At 45.5% G+C, this 13561-nt stretch overlaps 1 protein-coding gene across 2 annotated transcripts in view; it reads left to right on the top strand.

The window, feature by feature from the left end:
- LOC132582918 (beta-1,4 N-acetylgalactosaminyltransferase 2-like) overlaps nucleotides 1–13561 on the top strand; it is a 117189-nt gene that overhangs the window by 85935 nt on the left and 17693 nt on the right. The window contains exons 7-8 of one of the 2 annotated variants that reach the window (XM_060254567.1): nucleotides 9008–9094; nucleotides 13047–13234. The exons of the other annotated variant lie outside the window; for it this stretch is intronic. Coding sequence (XP_060110550.1) covers nucleotides 9008–9094; nucleotides 13047–13234 — 275 coding nt within the window. The remainder of the gene's footprint in view (nucleotides 1–9007; nucleotides 9095–13046; nucleotides 13235–13561) is intronic. 2 annotated transcript variants of the gene reach the window in all.

Below are 13561 nucleotides of genomic sequence, written 5' to 3' on the forward strand. Positions count from 1 at the left end.
GGGGGCATCCCCTCCCCGAACCCTGCCTTCCTCAGGCTTCCCCTCAGGCTGTTTTAGAACAGCTCACAAGGAACTGGAGGAAAGGAAGAGGCACTCTCATGGAAGGGACGATGCTGTAATTAAGCCTGAAGCAGAAGGAAGGGTAGGGGAGAATTAAGCTCCAACAATTACCTCTTGCCGCTTACCAAGAAGCCACACACTGCTACTCCCGGCTGCGGGCTGTGCCTCTGCTGTGGCCCTCCTTATTTTCTACTTCTTGCAAGCATTTTTTTTATTAACAGGTTTTCAGCTTACAATAAAGGACACTGTAACCCATCACATCAAAGAAGAATAAGAAGAATTGCAGATTTATACCCTGCCCTTCTCTCTGAATCAGAGACTCAGAGCAGCTTACAATCTTCCATGTCTTCTCCCCCCACAACAGACACCCTGTGAAGTGGATGGGGCTGAGAGGGCTCTCACAGCAGCTGCCCTTTCAAGGACAACCTCTGCGAGAGCTATGGCTAACCCAAGGCCATTCCAGCAGGTGCAAGTGGAGGAGTGCAGAATCAAACCCGGTTCTCCCAAATAAGAATCCATGCACTTAACCACTACACCAAACTGCAGCCATAGTGAGGACATTAATTAACAACTTAAAAGCACCAGGAAAAAGCAAAAACAAAACTTAATGTAGATTACCAAGAAGCAGCCATACAATTGTACTGAAGAGCATCCATTGCCAATACGTTCTGTTGACAGACCCCATTGTAGGAATGTACAAAGAGTTGTCCCAAGATTGCACTAAAAGATCAGATCCAATTACTCAAACTCAGCTATTGATAGCTCACACTTTTTCTGTATTCAGACCAGAGGAGAGAAAGCGAGCCTAGAATATATTAGAAATAGAGTCAATCATGATTTTAAAAATATTTTTTTGGAAGATTATGATGTTTGGTGAGACATTCCACTATTTGGAACCAGAACACAGTAAATTTTTCTTGGATATGTTCCATCAGAGCATCAGCACTATAAGTAGGGATTTTACTTATTAGGAAGTAATCCCATAGTCGGGTTCTCCAAGTGTGTACTGAAGGCAAAGCATTATCTTTCCAATGTGCAGCGACCTCCCACTGCAGCCCTCCTTGCAGTTTGCAGCCAGGGACTTCAGTTGAAGAGATGCTTGTAAAGTAATAAAGGAACCCAAAGGCGGACTGATTTGCCTCTGCACTGTGGCTGGCTCTCCTTGCAGTTCATGGCCAGGACTTCAGTTGAAAAGACGCTCACTTGTAATAAAGAAATTAGGTCTTAGAGCATCCAATGGGGAAGGCGGAGTTTGGAGAGGGGAGGAAGTTCAGCATCAAGTCTACTCTCCAAAGCTGCCAGGGGGGAACTGATCTCTATAGTCCGGCAATCTCCTGTAATTCCAGGTGAGCTCCATGACCTACCTGGAGGTTGGTAACCCTGAATATTATACAAGATTTCATTCTTAGCTATGTGTAGCCTTTGTGATTCTACATGTTGAAGAAAAATATTCAGTGGCCATCCTAAAATCCTACATGGGTGAACTATAAATAGTTCTCTAAATATAGAGAAGAGCTTGGATCCAGAGCTAGCGATGCTAGCCCCCAGGTGGGACCTGGGGATCCCCTGGAATTACAGCTCATCTCCAGACTACAGAGATCAGTTCCTTTGGAGAAAATGGATGCTTTGTAGGGTGGGCCTATGGCATTGTACCCTACTGAGGTCTCTGCCCTTCCCAGGCTCCAGCCTGGAACTGGCAACCCTATGCTCCCGCATGTTCAGATATTATCTAAATTGGAAACTGATCCGTATTCTTTTAAAATGCAGTTAATATAACTAATCAGATTGCAATCAAGAGTGACATGGAGCACAGACGTTAGGATCAAATGGTTATTTTGCCACCTCCCCATCTGGAGCTGTAGGGAAGGGGTGTCTGTGGCTCAGTGACAGATAGGTCTGCCAGCTTCCAGGTTGAATCTGGAGATCTCCCACTGTTACAGTTGATCTCCAGACAATCAAGATTAGCTCCTCTGGAGAAAGTGGCTGCTTTGGAGGGTGGACTCTGTGGCACTGTGCCCTTATGACATCCCTCCCCTCCCCAAGCCCCACCCTCCCAAGCTCCACCCCCAAAATCTCCAGGTATATCCCAACCTAGTGATAAATTATTAGATTTTTCAATCCCCATGGAGCCAGTTTAAACAAAAAGAGGTCATAAATGTGGGTTTTGTGGCCCTGTAAATGCAGTGCTAGCTTCTGGAAAGCCTCCTGGCCTATTTGCCACTTCTGTCTCTCTGCTTTATTACAGATATCCCACCATGACAAAAGATGCCGTTATTGCTGCACCAAACACACCTTTAAGCTACCCCATTTACGGGGCTGAAGTGATGCCCTTGCACACCATTGTAATTCCAGGTATGCTGAGCCCCAAACAGAGGGTGGAAATGGTGCTTTAGAAAAAACTTCATTCCTTTTTCTGCCCTGCCAGGTAGAAATGCTCCCTGGACTCACAGAATCCTTCACTAGTTGCCACTATTCTCACTTAAGAGTCTTGGCAGGCGTGTGACAGCCTGTGTGGTTAGAGTGTTGGACATGACAGGTTCAAATCCCCACTGAGGCAACTCTCTACAGTTTGTTGAATAGCAAAACTCATTAAATTTGCAGATGACACCAAACTGGGAGGAGCAATGAGCACACCGGAAGACAGAGAATTCAATGAGATCTGAGCACACTGGAAAGGTAGACAGATGTGAACAAGATGCAATTTAACAAGGTTAAGTGCTAAGTTCTACATCTAGATAACAAAAATAAGGAACACACATACTGGGTGGGGGATACGCTTCTGGGTATAAACAAGACCTTCGGGTAAGGGTGGGCCATAAGTTAAATATGAGCAGCCAGTGTGATGCCATAACAAAAAAAAAACTAATGCCATCTTGGGGTGTATCAACAGAGGCATAATATCCAAATTGCAAAATGCCATCGTCCCACTGTATGCTGCATTGGTCAGAAGTATTGTGGACAGAATGTAGCAGCTGCAGAGGAGAGCGATGAGGATGATCGGGGCCTGGAGACCAAGCCCTATGAGAAAAGGCTAAAGGACTTGTGAATGTTCATTCTGGAGAACAGGAGGTCGAGGGGGGACACGATTGCTCTCTTTAAGTATCTGAAGGGCTGTCACTTAGAGGAGGGCTGGGAGCTGTTCCAGTTGGCAGCAGAGGAGAGGACTTGCAATAATGGGTTTAAATTAAGGACAGGAAGGTACTGGCTGGATATTTGGAAAAAAAAACTTTTTTAAAAGTAAGAGTTGTTCAGCAGTGGAATCAGCTACCTAGGTGGGTGGTGAGCTCCCCCTCACTGTCAGTCTTTAAGCAGCAGCTGGACAAACGCTAGTCAGGGGTGCTTTAGGCCAGGGGTGTCAAACCTAAGGCCTGGGGGCCAGAAGTGGCCCATCCAGGGCTCTTACTGTATATAGCCTGTGAGTAACTGGTGCAAGTGAGGGAACAGGAGATTGCTGAGAGGGTGAGTGTGAGCCACCATAGAGTCACTGCGGTTATGGCTTCAGCACAGCAGAACAGCCTCATTTCCAGAAGACAAGCATCATGGGAGCATCTGCCAAGCCCTGTACCGCTGACTCTCCAGTCCATCCATGTGGGTTTTCTTCTGCACCCCTCCTCCCATGGGGCCTTGCAGTGAAGATACGCCAAGCTGGAGCTTACTAGGTGCTGTCCTTTATACTGCTTATCTCTCCATTACCTGGTATTCGTTTTATGGCACACGTAGCCTGGCCCAAAAAAGTGACACTTACGTAAGTTCTGACCCTTGTAACCCATGAATTTGGCACCTCTGCTCTAAGCTGACTCTGCATTGAACAGGAGGTTGGACTAGATGGCCTGTATGGCCCCTTCCATCTCTGTGATTCTATGAAATAAGCTTGAACAGACTGTTCTTTTTGACTCAAATATTAATTTCTGTCCCATGTCTTGTATTTACTTAGTGCTCCATTTTTTTTTTTTGCTTTTGTTCCTAAAGGGCTTGGTTTCCATGGCAAAAGTCCAGGAGAAGTCCAGGTATTGTCCTTCACAAAAACTTGGAAGTGTGTATTGAAGTGTGTACCTTGGGTTTTTAAACAATACAACCGAGTGACTGTAGGCAATACCTGGGACAGATTTGTGGCTTTCACTGTGTATTTAACAAGTGTGGGAAAGCAAGAACTTCAGAAAGGCCTGTTTTTCAGTTTTAGAGGGGAGATATAAAAAGGCTTCCATGAAGGAGAGAACCTGTCCATGTGGCACCAAAGAGGTGGAATCTGTTGAACATGTACTGTTTTATTGTCAGTTTTTATCAGGAAGTTCAGTCAAATATAATTTCCCCTTTGTTTAATAATTTTCCGGGTCGTTTTGATGTTGATATTTAAAAAAAAACTTTTAATGGCTGCTAAGCAACAACTCACAATTAGCTGCATTAAATCTTTCTCAGCAGCTTGTATAATTTGTCGTGACATTTAGTGTATTGATTTCAAATTTTAGAGATTAGTTTGACTAATTTTATTTCCAAATGATTTTACTGCATAGCTTTGGCTTTTGACTTGTACTGGTCATTGGCTGAATAAATGAATTGATTGATTGACAGTTTCTCAGGCTCAGAAAAATTGGGGGGTTCTCAAATGGCAGTGGAGATTGCAGAGTTGCTAGCCTGTGGATGTGGCTTGGAGATTCTGGGAATTACAGCTGTTCTCCAGATGACAGAGATCAGTTCCCCAGGGGAAAAATGGCAGCTTTGGAAGGTGGACTCAAAGGCATTATACCCTTCTGCAGGCTCCAGCTCCAAACCTGGAGTTGGCAACCTTATGTAAGATGAGCAGCCAACCCATCCATACATGTTTTGGTGCTTGTGATAGAAATTCCAATTAGTTACTGTAATTGAAACTGAGGTTGGGTAAATTCCACAAAGCACTTAATATAGGGCTGTTTTCTACATTAAATCTATCCTCACAAGCAAGTGCCTTGCCTTGTAAATGTCCATGCAGAAGTACGTCTCCTTTGGCAGAAGTTCCATTTCTTTCTGCATTTGTCCTTTTTTGTTTGTGTTCAGCCTAATCAATTACTTTTTGTTCTCTGCCTGTTGGTCTGTTCATTTTTTGTGTGGTAAATTTGTTCTTCTTTACTTCCTGTTCTTTCTGTTGGGTTCCACATGAACTTTTTTTCCAGAGAGTAGGAGGAGAAGTAAAAAGTTCTAATTTTCACTTGTAGCAAACTGAAGTCACTGCTCATAGTTACCTGGGGTGGATGGCCCAAAAGGTTGGATTACAAAATAACCACAATATAAATAAATGGAAAGGTCAGTGTCTTTGGCTGATGGCAAAATACACAACGGTAGTTACGCCTAATTATCTAGGAATGATTTGTGACTGCCTCTAGAGAACCTGCCAGCCACCTGCAAGAACAGAAAGTGCTTAAGTTGAAAAGAGAAAGAAGAGATGAGATTTTAAAGGGGGAATCGTCCAAATAGGGGGAACAGTCCAAACAGGATGACCTGACTTCCACAATCTGGTTTAAAAAAAGACTTGATCCCAGAAAATACAGTGGATCAGCTGAAACATCACCAGAAAGGGCCATGAGAGCCAAGCACTGGCTCACCCCTTCCTGCTTTCCCCTCTCACGATTTTTTTAAATTCACAGAATCAGCATTGCTGTCAGATGGCCATTTAGGCCCTGCTTAAAAACCTCCAAAGAAGGCAAGCCTAACCACCTCCTGAGGAAGCTTGTTCCACTGAAGAACTGCTCAGTCAGGAAGTTTTTCCTGATGTTTAGCTAAAAACTCTTGATTTAATTTCAGTCTGTTGGTTCTGGGGCAACAGAAAACTACTTCTATATAGGAAAAGGAAAGGTCCCCTGTGCAAGCACCAGTCATTTCCGACTCTGGGGTGACGTTGCTTTCACAATGTTTTCACGGCAGACTTTTTACGGGGTGGTTTGCCATTACCATCCCCAGTCATCTACGCTTTCCCCCCAGCAAGCTGGGTACTCATTTTACCGACCTCGGAAGGATAGAAGGCTGAGTCAACCTCGAGCCAGCTACCTGAAAACACAGCTTCCACCGGGGATCGAACTCAGGTCGTGAGCAGAGCTTAGGACTGCAGTACTGCAGCTTTAACACTCTGCGCCACAGGGCAGCCCCTCAAAAACTTTTAAGATGGCTATAATATCACCTCACAATTGTCTCCTCTGCAGGCTAAACATATCTAGTTCTTCATAGGACTTGGTCTCCAGACTCCCTCACCATCTTCATTGCCTTCCTCTGGACACATTCCAACTTTTCAGCATCCTTCACACAGTATTCAAAGTGAGGTCTAATCAGAGCAGAATTAAGCAATACTATCACTTTGCATGATCTGGACACTACACTTCTGTTGATGCAGCCCAAAATCACATTTGCCTTTTTAGCTACTGCGTCATACTGCTGACTCATGTTCAGTGTATGATTTAAAAAGACCCTTTACATCCTTTTCGCATATACTGTCACCAAGGCAACTCTCTTCCATCCTATAATTCTGCATTTGATTTTTCTTACTTAAGTGCAGAACTTTTCATTAATTTTGTTGAAATTAATTTTGTGTGTTTTAGCCTGGTTTTGCAGCCTTATCAAGATCATCCTGTATCTTAATTCTGTCTTTTACTGTATTTGCCATCCCTTCCAATTTAGTTTCATCTCCAACTTTAATGAGCATTGACTCTGTTCCTTCTTTGAATCTCAGCAAAAGAATCTCAACAAATGTCTGTGCAATAGTGTTTCCGTGCAATCTGGTTTCGAAGACTCTGTTCCAAAGCTTTTCCCTCTTTTGCAAAATGATAGGTGATTCTACGAGCCTCGTTTGGTACTTTGAACACCCTTGCTGATACATCCAAAGATGAGGTGAACGGGCGAGGGGGAAAAGAGCTGACCATCTCCACCTCCAGTGTGGAGCTACTAAATCACATACTGGAACATGTCACGTACACCAGTACAGTATTCCTAGTCAAAGCCATAGACATGGGTGAGTTAAAATACTGGCATCAAAACTGCCAACCTCCAAATAAACTGGGGCTGGAAATCATGCAGAATTACAACTGACATCCAAACAGAGATCAGTTCTCAAAGATTTCAGTAGAACACAGCACTTGATCCCGAAAGACTCTACAAACCCTAATAGAGATCAGTTCCTCTGGAGCAAATAGCTGCTTTGAAGGGTGAACTCTATGGCTGCACCATGAAAATTTATTATTATTATTATTAAATTTCTATCCTACCCTTCCTGCAAGTGGACTCAGAGTGGGTTACAACATAGATACAACATAGATACAAACACACAACATAAATGAGCTGACTATAGCACAATAAAAGCATTAACCCTTAAAATCCTTAAGAGAAGAAGACTGCAGAATTATACCCTGCCCTTCCTTCTCTCTGAATCAGAGAATCAGAGCAGTTTACAATCTCCTATATCTTCTCCCCCCACAACAGACACCCTGTGAGGTGGGTGGGGCTGAGAGGGCTCTCATAGCAGCTGCCCTTTCAAGGACAACTCCTGCGAGAGCTATGGCTGACCCAAGGCCATTCCAGCAGCTGTGAATGGAGGAGTAGGGAATCAAACCCGGTTCTCCCAGATAACCTGCACTTAACCACTACATCAAACTGGCTCTCCTTAACAGCAAGATGACATACTAAAAATCAGGTTACAGCTCGGTATAGCTCAAAAAGAGAGGCCAGGGCCATAAAATGTCCAAGTGGTACGTTCACTGCACTCCGATCCAAAGCAGGCGTCCTGCAATAACCACCCTTACAGCAGATTAGAGCAGGATTTGAGCAGGAGAGGTTCAGTGTCTGTAGCCTCACTCAAAAGCCTGGCAGAAAAGCTCTGTTTTGCAGGCTCTATGGAACTGTAAAAGATTCCACAGAATCCTGATCTCTGCTGGGAGCTTATGTCCAAGAATATTCTAACCCAGAGCTGGTAACCTGAGATACCTCTGGACAGACCTGCCCAGTGCTGAACTAGCTCTGGCTTGATCTTAAATGCAGAGGTCCCGAGCTTTAGAAGTACTGTTGGCATTTTGAGAAAGGGTAGTGATGCCACATCAAAAAAACACCTGTCACAGAGGTGCGGCCAGTTACAAAACAGCTGACATGGGGTCCAAGGCCAATCACAAAACTTTGGGTTATTTCTGCAGACACCACTTAAGCTAGTATTTTCATAAGGTGTGAACTGATTAAAAAAAGAAAGCAAAACATTACTTTTAGTTACTATTATGGGTTGGCCTATTGGCTCTACTTTTCTCTATGACCTTTGAGTACAGGAAGGGAGAAGCCACCGGGCTGTATGAATAGCGCTTATGCATGGTTCCTATACGGCCACTCATAACTGAGCAGGAACGGCGCTGCCACTAGGTAAACTAGGCAATTGCCTAGGGCACTCACCTTCTGGGGGCAACAAACTGGGTGCCCCCATGTGACTCAATGAAGGAGGCCTTCCATCCAACTACTTGCCAGAGTTGGTCCTGCTCAGCTTCTGAGATCTGACAAGATCAGGCTTGCCTGGGCTGTCCAGGTCAGGGAGCAATTTCAAGTTTTGTTCTTTTTATTTTTCCCACACGTCATCTCTTTTTCAAAAATAGTTATCAGTGCAGGGGGAGGGGGCGCCAGAAATTAGCCTTATGTAGGGTGCCAAATAGTCTAGGGCCGGCCCTATAACTGAGTCATAGCCAATCTTAGTTTAGTTTGTTGGCCATTTGAACTCAACCATATGCCCTGCAGCACTTGAGGGCCAGCCAACATGCGACATCCAGTTCTGTGGGGGCTGATCTTGAAGAAGATCCACACCTCCTGATACTGGATCTCAAATTTCCCATGGAACCTAAACCCCTTACTGCTTCCTTCTCTGCTATTCTGCCGGCAACGTATGTCCTCTACGATATGTGACTGAAAGCTGCAGTTAAGCAAACACCTAATCAACTGTGTCCCAATTGCTTTCCAGTGAGCTTCGAAACAGGGTCATACCTTGTTAAGTTTCCTGTGACCATCCGACAGCTGGCCCTTCCCAAGCTCTTTGACCCAGGACCAGGTGAGCAATTTTACATAGTGTGACTGAGTAATGTCAACAATATGGGCAAGTTCAAACATTATGGAGTACTATGAATAAGGCCCATTGTGAAGAAAAATACAATGGGCTCTAGAAAGAGGCTCTGGGTGAGTGCCCCCCCCACCCTTGCTATCTTCCCACCCACTCAAGTGAAGGCACCTCAAAGAGAGCTGATCTCTGCCATCTGGAGAGCAGATATATTTTTGAGTGACCTACAGTCTTCAAGTGGAGATTGGCAACAATGGTTTCCCAGGAGAAGATGGCTGGTTTGGAGAGTGGAGTCTATGGAATTGTACCTGTCTGAGGTCCCACACCTCTCAAATCCACCCTGTCCAGGCTCCACTTCTCAAATCTCCAGGAATTTGCCAATCTAGAGTTGGCAACTGCTAAGTCACAGTGGCTGTCATGGGGCGCTGCTGCTGAACAGGTGCAAGCAGCCAGACCTAATTAAGCCATGCCAGTCAGAAGAATAATGGGGGGGGGGGGGTGCATGACAACAGTCACACAGAAGCTGAAGCTCAGCATTCCTTTTGTTTGCAGTGCGTTGTTTAGCACTGCATTGTTTGCAGTGCATTATTTAGCATCAATGTAAGCTTGTGGCATGATCTGCTTTTTTTGGCCTGGCCTGGTTGTGTTATGGTATACTATAAGTAGGGGAATTGTTCTGACTTCAGCTTTTCATTTCCTCCCCACTCCCTGCAGCCTATACCTAGGAAAAGTACAGTTTTTCTCCACAGTGGGGACCAAAGCAGGAAGTAAGCAACCTAAGCAGGGTATAATGACACAGCAAAGCAGGCATTTTCTCCAGCAGAGCCTTTCTTTGCCATCTGGAGAGGAGCTGTAATTTTGATGCCACCAGCCAGGCAGAATCAAGTCACCTAGAGGGTGCTGCCAACCCTAGGGTAGTCAACCTCCAGGTGGAACCTGAAGATCTCTGGGGATCACAACTGAATTGCAGACAACAGTTCTATCCTGGAGAAAATAACTGGTTTGGAGGGTGGACTGTATGCCATTCTATTCACCTAAGGCCTCTTCCTTACTAACAAAAGCAGCCTGGATTGCCAAGCAACAGCAACAGGCTAGCACTTCTCAGGCAGCAGCCATGGCCTTTGAGGAAACACTCCCAGCAGGGCCTGACCTCGCTGGCTATTTCTGTGGCCTTCAGAGGCTGTGTGTGCTGGAAGGCCTTTCATAAGCTCAAAATAGCTTGGTAGCCCTTTCTGAGAGCAGTTGACGGAGAGGACACAGAGAAGGTTCGAGATGTGCTGTTTCTGAGGTAAGACTGCTTTTGGCAGTTGTTCAACATTCTTGGGCCTCCAGTGGGTGGGGGCAGGGGATTCAGCGAATGGAAGGCCAGAGACGGTGACCAATGTGTGATGGGCCTATAGTTTGTTCCTGCGCATATTAGCCAATGGCCACACTCAATTTGGCCACTACCACAAGAGAATTATTATAGATACAAATTGGGGTGTGGATTCTCAGTTCATGTATGTATGCTGCCCTAATTGGATCAGGACCACAGTGCACACAGAAAAGGTGCTTCAGCCTTCTCTCCTGCATTTTTTTTCCTACATGAAATAGTCCTGGGGGAGACGTCATTTGGGGAAGCAAAGGAACAAAAAAACAAAACATTCACACAGAACACACAAAGTATCTAAGAGGACAATAAGGGAGGAGGGGGAGATAGTGATTCCAGCGAAGGCGATATTTACCAAGTCTTGGAGAGTGAGGTCCATGAAAGGCAGCAAGAGAAACAGCCAACATTTCATGAAGGAGAGGAGAGAACCCAGATATATGGCGCTGACAACACATACAACTGCCATGGAGCAGAGCGCATCCAGTTATAGGAAAAATTAACCCTGGGGCTGTCTGACATATTTGCCCCTTGATTAGCTTTCCCAGGTTAACAAAAACGTCTCATTCAGGCTAGGCACCTCAGCAGCCTATGTAGTCTGCAATGTGTGAATTGGCCCATAGTGGTAAGCACAAACTTGGGTACAAGCAGCAGTACAAACAACCTGGGAGCAGCAATTTTGGATGAGGAGAATGGCTCAAGGAGAATAGTTAGATTCCTCTGCTGCTACTCTGGACAGCTCCTTTAGATTGCAAGCCCCACAGTAAGAAACAGACACTGGGCGCTTTCACACGTGCTAAATAATGCAGTTTCAAATCCATTTCAGTGATCATTTGCGAGAGGATTTTGCCAATTCGCACAGTAAAATTCAGGTGCAAAGTACATTGAAAGTGTATTTTTTAGTGTGTGGGAAAGCACCTAGCACAATCTCAGGAAGTAAGCACAGACATACATGTAAAAGTGGATCTTTGCGTCCTTCCTGTACTTGGAATGAAGTTTTCTGAATAAAGGGGATCAAACTTATCCCCTTATACATCTGATAGTTTATAGCATCAAATAGTATCCTGGGGTGGGTGTAAACTGCCATACTGAGAGAATCCAGTGCTGTTGGAAGTTCTGTGCTGTAGACCTGGACTACTGCACCTTCGCGAAGTCAAGCTGAGAGAGAGAGAGAGAGCTTTAGACCTGGGGCAAGCAACCTTGATTCAACTGCTGAAAAAAATGTCTGTGGCAAAAAACAAAGCCAGGGGTGGTGGTTGTGTGGGTAAACATGGGATGTGCTTGGCCAAGCACAGTGGGAGCAAGTCAAACTTCATTGGTGCTGCTGCCTCTGTGAGTAGAAAACTGGCCCCACGCGCTGAGCAAAATGGTCTGGCAGGCCCCATTGTTCAGCATGCATGGCCTACTCCTGTTTTAGACCAGGTGGCCTCAAGTTGGTGGGTGCTGTGACACCCCCAAGATCTTTTCTGGCAACTGCCAAGTGTTTTTAGGAAATAGGTGTCACTTTGCCTTATAAGGCTCTTTTCTTTTGTATTTTTTGCATATATCTGTGTGTGTGTGTGTGTGAGTGTGTGCACATGTCATGGCAACCTCTGGTGACTGAACCCGTTTGGGGGTCTGGAGGATATTCAGAGAGGTGGCTGAATAAAGCCTGCTCGTATCCTCCAGACTGCTGGCATTCCTTGGAGGTCTCCCATCCATGTACTTGCCAGGCAGCCCTGCTTAGCTTCTGTGGCTTGCCTGGGCTATCCAGGTCAAGGGACCCAGTAAGTCTTCTGAGAGACTATTGGAGGGTGGGTTTCTTAGCACTGTGTATGCATGTGTTTATGCACATGTGTATGCCTGGAAATCATGATAATTTCCCACACATTAATGGGGCTAGGACATTTCAGAGAGGTGGCTTGGATATTTCCTGCCTTTACATCCCAGCCCTGGTATTCCTCCCAAGTGCTTGCCAGGGTCAGCCCTGCTTAGCTTCCGAGACCTGACAAGATTGGGTCATAGAATCATAGAATCACAGAGTTGGAAGGTACCTCCAGGGTCATCTAGTCCAACCCCAGCCTAGATCAGGGGTGGCCAACGGTAGCTCTCCAGATGTTTTTTGCCTACAATTCCCATCAGCCCCAGCCATCAGCCATGCTGGCTGGGGCTGATGGGAGTTGTAGGCAAAAAACATCTGGAGAGCTACCGTTGGCCATCCCTGGCTTAGACTATCCAGGTCAGGGCAGGAACTATCGGAGATTTGATTGGCTTTGTAGGTTTTTAAAAATGTTGCTTTGGCACCAGCTGCCAGCACAGCACAAGGATCTACACTGTGTCACTGAAGTCAAGCTGTGGCAGTTTTTTGTGGATGGCTCTGCCTTCTGCAGCAGCCATTTTGTTGCTGTGTCAGAATTACAAATGTACCTCCAGGTTCAAAGGGGGTTGGGGACCCCTGCTGTTAATTGTGAGCAAATGAACACTTTCTAATCCGTAGTGTGTTAGCTGCTTATATAAGACTCTCAGGCAAAAGGAAACAAACCTGCATCAGTTTCAGATTGTATGCACTGGCTTTTAGCCCTGCTCCTCTTTATGCTGCAGGTAACAATATCCGGGATCTTGTGACCATTACCATCAAGACTTTCATGCGGTACCACAAGCTGAGGATCCTCATTAAGAGCATAAGACAGTTTTACCCAGACATCAAGCTGATTGTGGCAGATGACAGTGAGCATCCAGAGAAGATTGAGGAGGCCAGTGTCGAGCATTATATCATGCCCTATGGAAAGGTAGCTGCGCCTGGTGCTTCTCTTTTTGGACTTCACCTGAAGTCCCAATCTTGGCTACTGTTGAGGTTGGCAGTCCTGGGCATTTCGATGTCTCTGCAGCAGAGGGATACTTGACGGGCTGTAGTTCATGTTGAACTTGTCATCCTTGGGCTGCATCCTCTCAAATGGTTCACTTGTCATACACATGCCTTTGGTCTGTGTGGATTTACACGCATGTAGTATGTTCTTCTTCAGTGCCACCACTCCAAGTTAAATCCAGCCTCCTGTTGTATATCCAGTTGTAATCTTGACAGACAATTACCTTGGCGCTCTCTCCAGCTCTTCAGG

Source organism: Heteronotia binoei, chromosome 15 (assembly GCF_032191835.1).
Source record: "Heteronotia binoei isolate CCM8104 ecotype False Entrance Well chromosome 15, APGP_CSIRO_Hbin_v1, whole genome shotgun sequence".
NCBI lineage: Eukaryota > Metazoa > Chordata > Lepidosauria > Squamata > Gekkonidae > Heteronotia > Heteronotia binoei.